At 34.7% G+C, this 8,150-nt stretch overlaps 1 protein-coding gene across 1 annotated transcript in view; it reads left to right on the top strand.

Annotated features, from left to right (window-relative positions):
- SP4 (Sp4 transcription factor) overlaps positions 1 to 7,653 on the top strand; it is a 79,959-nt gene extending 72,306 nt beyond the window's left edge. The window contains exon 5 of the mRNA XM_077757654.1: positions 4,242 to 7,653. Within this exon, the coding sequence (XP_077613780.1) occupies positions 4,242 to 4,489 (248 nt within the window). The 3' untranslated portion in view covers positions 4,490 to 7,653. The remainder of the gene's footprint in view (positions 1 to 4,241) is intronic.
- The last annotated feature ends 497 nt before the right edge of the window (positions 7,654 to 8,150 follow it).

Below are 8,150 nucleotides of genomic sequence, written 5' to 3'. Positions count from 1 at the left end.
GATTCTACTTTTTTAATGTTTACTTATTTTTGAGAGAGTGAGCACATTCAAGCAGGGGAAGAACAGAGAGAGAGGGAGACAGAGGATCCAAAGCAGGTTCTGCACTGACAGCAGGGTACGATGTGGGTCTCATACTCACACACCAAACATGAGATCATGACCTGGGCAGAGGTCAGATGCTTAACCAACTAAGCTACCCAGGTACCCCAGCTTCCACATTATGCTAATAATTATATCTAAACCTTCTTGGGGCACCTGGCTGGCTCAATCAGTGGAGTATGTGAATTGATCTCAGGTTGTGAGTTCAAGCCCTATGTCGAATGTAGAGATTACTTAAAAAATCTTAAATAGTAATAATCTTAATCTTTTTGAGTCTTATTTCCATTGTCCTTTGTATTCAATCTCCCTTCACTCCCAGTTTCTCTACTTTGGGAAGATTTAAGCCACATGGCTTCTCTGAAATTATTATTCCTCTCTCCCTTTTATTTTATCCACAGGTACTGATAAAGGAGAACTGAAGGTACTCATGAAAGATTCATTTACATATTCTAGGCTGGGTAGTTGAAAAAGAGTGTCCAGAGGGACTGAGAGGTTGTAACGGTGTTGGAGGCGAGGGTTACAGGGACCAACAGTCCTCCCAAGTTGAATAACTAGGCTTCTTAGAGAAAACTGAAAAATTATTTAATGTGGTTTATAAGTAAAGGTTGTTATTGTTCCTAAGAACTTGTATGTAGTTGGCCCTTGAACAGAGCAAGTTTGAACTGCTCAGTTCCACTTATATGTGGATTTTTTTTTTTTTTAGAAATACTGTAAAGTACTGCAAATATTTTTTCTCTTATGATATTCTTAGTAATGTTTTCTTTTTTCTAGTTAACTTTTTAAATTTTTTAATGTTTATTTTTGAGAGAGAGAGACACACACATGACATGAGTGGGGGAGAGGCAGAAAGAGAGGAAAACACAGAATCCAAAGCAGGCTCCAGGCTCCCAGCTGTCAGCACAGAACCTAATGCTGGGGTCAGACTCCTGAACTGTGAGATCATGACCTGAGTTGAAGTCAGATGCTTAACTGACTGAGCCACCCAGACACCCCTCTAGTTTATTGTTAGAAGACAGTATATAATATATATAATACAAAATATGTGTTAATTGATTTCTTTATACTATTTGTAAGGCATCTGGCCACAGTAGGCTATTAGTAGTTTGGGGCAGTGAAAAGTTACACACAGATTTTCAAATGTGCAGGTATGAGGGTCGGTGCTCCTAACCCCTCTGTTGTTCGAGGGTCAGCTGTATATGCTACACATGGATATTTGATAAAAGTTATTCCTTAGCCAAGGGGTGTGTTTTTTACTTAGTTATAAAAAATGCCAGACATTTAAACATTTCCCTGTCAGTGAGTTAAATTGTGTGTCTCAGAGAGAGATGTTCAAGTCCTAATCCCTGGTGAATGTGACCTTCTTTGGAAATAGGTTTTTTGCAGATTAAATAAAGATGAAGTCATACTATGCACAGTGCCTAAGATTTAGGACCCAGTGGATCCTAAATCCAGTTACTGAGTAATGTCTTTGTAAAAAGGGAAGAAGACACACAGACATGAGGGAAAGGCCATGTGAAGACAGAGGGAGAGATTAGAGAGATGCAGCTGCAAGCCAGTGAATTCCAGGGATTCCCATAAGTCCCCAAAGCTAGGATAAGGCAAGAAAAAATCCTTCTCTAGAGCCTTTGGTGAGAGCATTGCCCTACTGACACCTTCATTTTGGACATCTAGCATCCAGAACTGCGAGAGAATAAATATCTGTCGTTTCAAGCCCCCTACTTTATATGGGCTTTCTTACAGAAGCCCACGGAAACTAATACAGTCACTTAATTTGTTCCTGAAATTAATTTTAATTTAAATATAAACATTTTTTAAAGTTTATTCTGAGAGAGAGAACACGTGCTCCAGAGGAGCAGAGAGAGAGAGGGAAAGAGAATCCCAAGCAGGTTCCACACTGTCAGCACAGAGCCTGATACAGGGCTCAGTCCCATGAACCATGAGGTCATAACCTCAGCCAAAATCAAGAGTTGGTCACTTAGCTGACTGAGCCATCCACGTGCCCCTAAAGAATTAATTCGAATTTATAAATATAAGTATATTATCAAATGACACATTTAGAAATAACATTAATTCATAAAGAATGTTTTATGCATTATATTAGCTTGGATTTGAGGGTAACATGTTGAAAACCAGATTAAAGGCAGAACTATGATAGCAAGGTAATTGGCTCTTGATACTTCAAAGAAATAAATAAAACTTAAAAGATTTGATTTATTGCATTCATTCACATCTGTGATTCCATTTGACAGTCTGATTTTTTTTTCTGAGAAATTACTGTTAAAAATATGCTGAGAAGTAATCTAATGTAGTTTCTAAATATGAATCTTCTACTTAAATCCTTTCAAAAGACTACCATATTTTAACAGTCATGTAATATACCATGATTTTCTCTTAATAACCTAGGTAAAAGAAGCAATTCTTTTTTCTGTACTCAGTTAAATCAAAACTGTTTGAGTTATGTTTTTGATATTTTGTTGTCGAAATAAAATTTGGGTGTGCCTGGGTGGATCTGTCAGTTAATCATCTGATTCTTAATTTTGGTTCAGGTCATGATCTCACAGTTCTTGAGCTCAAGCCCCGCATTTGGTCTGCACTGACTTTACTGAAGCCTACTTGAGATTCTCTGTCTCCCTCTCCCTCGTCCACACCCTCACCCTCACCATCACCCTCTCCCTCTGCCTCTCCCTCTGTCAAAATAATTAAACTTAAAAAAATAAATAAAATTTGGGAGTTGTCCTTCACATGCTTTGGATACCTGTAATCAAGATACTTCGCAGATTTTGAATCATATTAGTAGATCAGCTATCATTTATTTCCTTACTAGGCTTTAATTTTTTCAAGGTTCTAACTTAAGTAACTCTCAGTTTTCTCTTGCTGTGATAACAAACTATCTCAAATTTAATACTTCAAAGAACATACGTTTATTGCATCACAATTTCTTTAAGTCAGAAGTCTGAGTACGCTTGGCCTGGATCCTCCACTTAGGGTCTCACAAAGCCAAGCTCAGGGTGTCAGCTGGACTATTCCTTACTGAAGGAGAGAATCTGCTTCCAAACTCATTGACACTGTCAACCAAATTGTTTTTGCTCTTGTAGGACACAGGTCCCTGTTTCCTTGCTTTCAGCTGGGGGCTGTTGTTTGCTCCTGGAGGCTGTCCACATTCTTTCTCATACTTTCCATGTGGCACCCTTCAGCAGTAGCAGGTCAAATCCTTTTCACTTCTAATCTCTCTGATATTTTCTTCTGCAACTCTGACTCCAGCTGAAGAAAACTTAGCTTTTAATAGCTCATGTGATTAGATTAGGCCCACTCAGATAAATCAGAATCATCTCCCCATATTAGTCTCTGTTATCTTTGTTACATCCCTTTTGCCATGTAATAAAACATATTCACAAATTCCAAGGGATTAGGGCATGGACACCTTTGGGGCCGTTCCTGCCTATCATAAGTAACTTAATATCAAGTTTCAGTAATTGTACTAATTACAAAAGTATTAACCTTCTAAGAGTAATTATAAAATAACGTAATTATAAATATAAGGAAGATACTGTACTATATTAGTACAAGAACTCTGACTTCCTTGAGATAATGTAAAATGATAATGTTTGCCAGCAGTAAGAAATTTGGAAATTGTCTGACACCACAGAAAACACGCTGCTTTGTGGAAAAGGATGGCAAAATGAAGTGTCATTTCCCTAATGTTAGTGTAATTGTGCAGTGTAATTTACTTATTTTGAGATTCTAGCTAACTTTTATTACTTAAAACTAATTGACACCCACACCAGAGCCTGCTTTGGATCCTCTGTCCCCCCTCTACCCCCCAAAATAAATAAACATTAAAAAGAAATCTTTTATTTCATAGAAGGGGAAACTGAGGCACAGAGTGGCTCTTTAACTTGCTTCAGCTTTTACTTCCAGTTCTTAGCAGAACCAAGATGTTAGCTCAGCTCATTTGTTCCTAGTCTCATGCTTTGTCCTTTACTGCACTGCTTCTTTGATAGCATTTTAAAATAAAGCATAATGTAAGTGTTTTTGCATCTAGTCAAAAGGTAAACAAAAGTATAGTATGAGCAGAAGAGAAATTATGTAACATTTCATTTAAATAAAATATGTATGACTTCATTTACTGTTTTTTTGTTTAGGTGAAAAGAGGTTTGAATGCCCAGAATGTTCTAAAAGATTTATGCGGAGTGATCATCTCTCCAAACATGTCAAAACGCACCAGAATAAGAAAGGTGGTGGGACAGCTCTTGCCATTGTTACCTCGGGAGAACTGGACTCATCTGTTACAGAGGTGCTTGGCTCCCCACGAATTGTCACAGTTGCAGCCATTTCTCAAGATTCCAACCCAGCAACTCCCAATGTCTCAACCAACATGGAAGAATTCTGAAAAGTTATTTCTAACAGAGACCTCTAGTGCTGCACTTAAGTTTACACACCTTTGAAAATCTGGAAATGGGCTGGTCAAGTGGATTACAGAGTAGGAAATCATGTTTTCATTCTTGGCTTCTTTAAGTATTCCAAGATTTTGGGTCAACCTGTGAAGTGTTGAATTTTTAAAAATATAAAAAGCAAACTAATGTACTAGAAATGGATAGAAAAGTATTTCCTCCATACTGTAAGTTGTAGTTATTTGGAAATATATCACATAATATTTAAACTGAATTTTCCCCTCTCTTAACATCATATGTTAACATGTTTAAAAAGACAGACCTCCGTAGTTTGCAGGCTGGACCTTAATTGGACTTGTTTTTTTTGAAAGTACTTTGTTATAAATTCAGTCAGTAAAAATTTTATGTAGATTTTTTTTTCTATAGCACAGAAAACAGTTAACTGATGATAGGGATAATATTTTATTTCCTTAGCTCATTTTTTTGGAAAATCAACCGAAAATAGTTTTGGCCGTCTTTTCTAAATGTTAGAAATCCTTCAACAGTTGAATTAGGTAAGTTCCAAAAAAAGTAATCTGAGATGCATCTCAGATCTTTATTACCACTACATTATAGTAGTGTGTATGCAGACAATCAGTGAAGTCCAATTACTTTCTCCAATTTGGAGACACAAGAGGAACTTAGAGCTAAACTTTAGGTTAAATTTTAGATTGAAACCTTAGGAAAATACTGGGATGGGGAGGGTGGTTAAAACAAACTCATAATAGCTTCAGGAAAATAAAATGAGGCAACCTAACATATGTAAGTTTTGAAGTTAGGATTGATTATATTCCTAACCCTAGGTTGAACCACAAAATTCATTTTAAATGTTTATATTGGAAATATTTGCATAGAGTGTAAATCATTCTGTAGTTTCATATTCTGTAAATATGAGTTATGTTGACAATGTGCAGAATTCTTTATGCTTTGACTTGGTAGCCAAAGAAAGAATTATCACACCTTTGTTTTAAGGCCAGCAGAAAATTACCTTTTAACTACGTTACAATTTCCGTTTTCCTTTCTACTAAAATTTTGCCAACCCCATTTTATTTCTAATACTGTGTTAGAAGGCTGGTTATGAATTTATAACATAGAAATATCTTTATGTTATGCCAATAACTGAATTTTCCCTAAAAAAGACAGCCTAACAAATATATAATGATGTGATACTATGAAGCACGTTATTTTTTAAAAATCAGAATAACTTTCAAATAAATGACTAAAGAAAAAAATTGTATTTTATTTTTCTGCAAGGATCTTCTAGGAAAGGTGGCCAAAAGTCTCCTATGAGACAAATTTGGATTATACGAACAGCTTAAGTATTAGTAAGATATTTTCTCACTTTAAAAATGTATTTACCTGGAAACATAATGGAATTGGAATTGACCATTTGAAAACGAAAACTTTAAACTTCCTGGTTTATTAAGATTATTAGTTTGGGGACCGTTTGAGTAAAGGTACGTGTTTTCTTGTGCATTCTCTATTCAGGAAAAGTACTACTCCTGCGAATTCTCTTCCAGAATCGTGGTGTTTCTTGTCTTTTTGATGAAGGAGAAATACTGTAGCGATCACTGTTTACACTGTGCACACTTCGGGCCAGCCCTTTGTAGCGCTCTGTAAAGCTGGAGGCCTTTTGTGCTTTCAGTTTGTATAAAAAAGCTTTGAGATTAAAGGAAAAAAAATTTTTACACTGTGGTTATAAATTTCAAGTTTCTTAAAGCTTTTGTAGACTTGTAACAAAGTCTTTAAATTTTAGTTGGATTTTGTAAATTGTTTTGTATATTTTATTTAATGTACTCTTAACAACTGATGTATCTGGCTTTAAAACATCAGAATCAGTTTGTTGTTTTGTTTGGTACAGAGGAGCATTTGGTCGTGTGACTTTTAATTTTATTATATAGGAGCTGAAACATCAAATATATATTTTATCTATCATTATGCTACACAATCAGTGCTATAAATTTTTTTATGCAAAGAAACTTTCCTAATGTTTGAATCATGTTTCCTCAAAGTGACATTTTTTGTTGTTGTTAATCCCAAGTATGAGCTCTCTGCACCATTACTCCATGAACTGGTTTTAATGCATACCTGTGATGCTCATCAGAAATGGAAGTTATTTTTTAATCAACAATGAGGCCTATTATAAATTTAACAAACTGAATCTGGATAGCTTTATAGCATATAAAATACATTAATTTGTGTTACCAGGTGCACATTTCACCACTGAAATGAGAAATATTTTGACAGTCTGTTCTGCATACCATTCTGAATCCACTTTTCTGTCTTATAAGAATCGTAAATTTCAATGTCCTTTATTTGACTCAGTGGGATATAGCTGTTATAAGTAATAGGGCACAGATGTGCAGTAGAGTCATATTTAATGGCATTTCACTGTTCATTCCCTTTGCCGCCGTTATAAAACTTTTCTTTATTGTAATTATCAGTGCAAAGCTATGTATTTATCATGGTAGAACTCCAGTGTTAGAATAGTTTTTTCTTACAGTATACTTTCTTTGGTTAGGTTTGTGTATGTGTTGCTGATTACATTAGAACTTGATGTTAAGTCATTATTTATCACACTCTCATGAGAGCAGTAATAAAAGTGTGTAATTTAGGAGAAAAAGTTAATTTGTCAAACTTAGATAAGCATGATGTTTAGGTCCTATTTTTCAATTTTATAACTGTTTTATTGCAACAATATTTGTATTTAAGTCTTCATTTTAATGCCTTGTGGTGTTTTTTTATGCATGTCACTAAGTTGTCATCCCACATAAATTGATGTGCAGCATAGGGTATTAAATCTACATAATGATTTTAAAACAGAAATAGTTGATGGTAAAATGTAAATGTTTTGCAAAAATTCCTTATAAAAAGTTTTGTAGTAACATTTCACTTGTAAATTTTTTTTGTAAAAAAAAAAGAAAATGAAAAAAAAAGATGAATCCAGAAAAAAACCTGTTTCCCATATCCTAGAATTTAGACAATTATTCTGCCAGCAAAGCCTCTGGGGCTGTAATTGACATTTTTACAGTGCTGATTTGTATAAAATTTGTTTTTTGTGGATTTGGAAATAAAATCATGTACAAGTTGTTGCCTGCAATAACAATTGCAAGTAACCTATTAAAAATTCCCTTGAGTTTAACATGTTTCTTCATTTAATTATGTATACTATAAAGCAGCAATAAATTATTTGAAGTATCAACCTTCTTACCACAGTGAACCCTGGGAAGTAAATGCTTCTCACTAGAAAACGTATTGGCAACTCTTCATTATTCCCGGTACTAAGATCTGGTCACCATTTCTCTGAACATACTGCCAGAGAACACCAATTCAGATTTCATGTTAATTTGTAGCCATTGCTCTGGACATTTATGGAAATTAAAATTTGATTTAGGACATTTTTTACTTAAATATTTTTAAAGCAATAAATGTTATGAAATTGTAGGAAGAGCTAAAAACGAAAATGTAATTAAAATATTATTTAAGCTCACAGAAACACTAAGAAGCAGAGTATGCCACATAAATGCCACATAATCTGTAAGCAAAAGCTGTTGTCTTTTCCTCGGGGGAGAGCCCTACAAATCTCATGAAGAACCTTACTAACATAATGAATACATTATT

The sequence above is a fragment of the Crocuta crocuta genome, unplaced genomic scaffold, assembly GCF_008692635.1.
Source record: "Crocuta crocuta isolate KB4526 unplaced genomic scaffold, BGI_CrCroc_1.0 scaffold62, whole genome shotgun sequence".
Classification (NCBI taxonomy): domain Eukaryota; kingdom Metazoa; phylum Chordata; class Mammalia; order Carnivora; family Hyaenidae; genus Crocuta; species Crocuta crocuta.
Note: the sequence above shows the minus strand (reverse complement) of the source record. Positions and strands in the feature narration are given on the sequence as shown.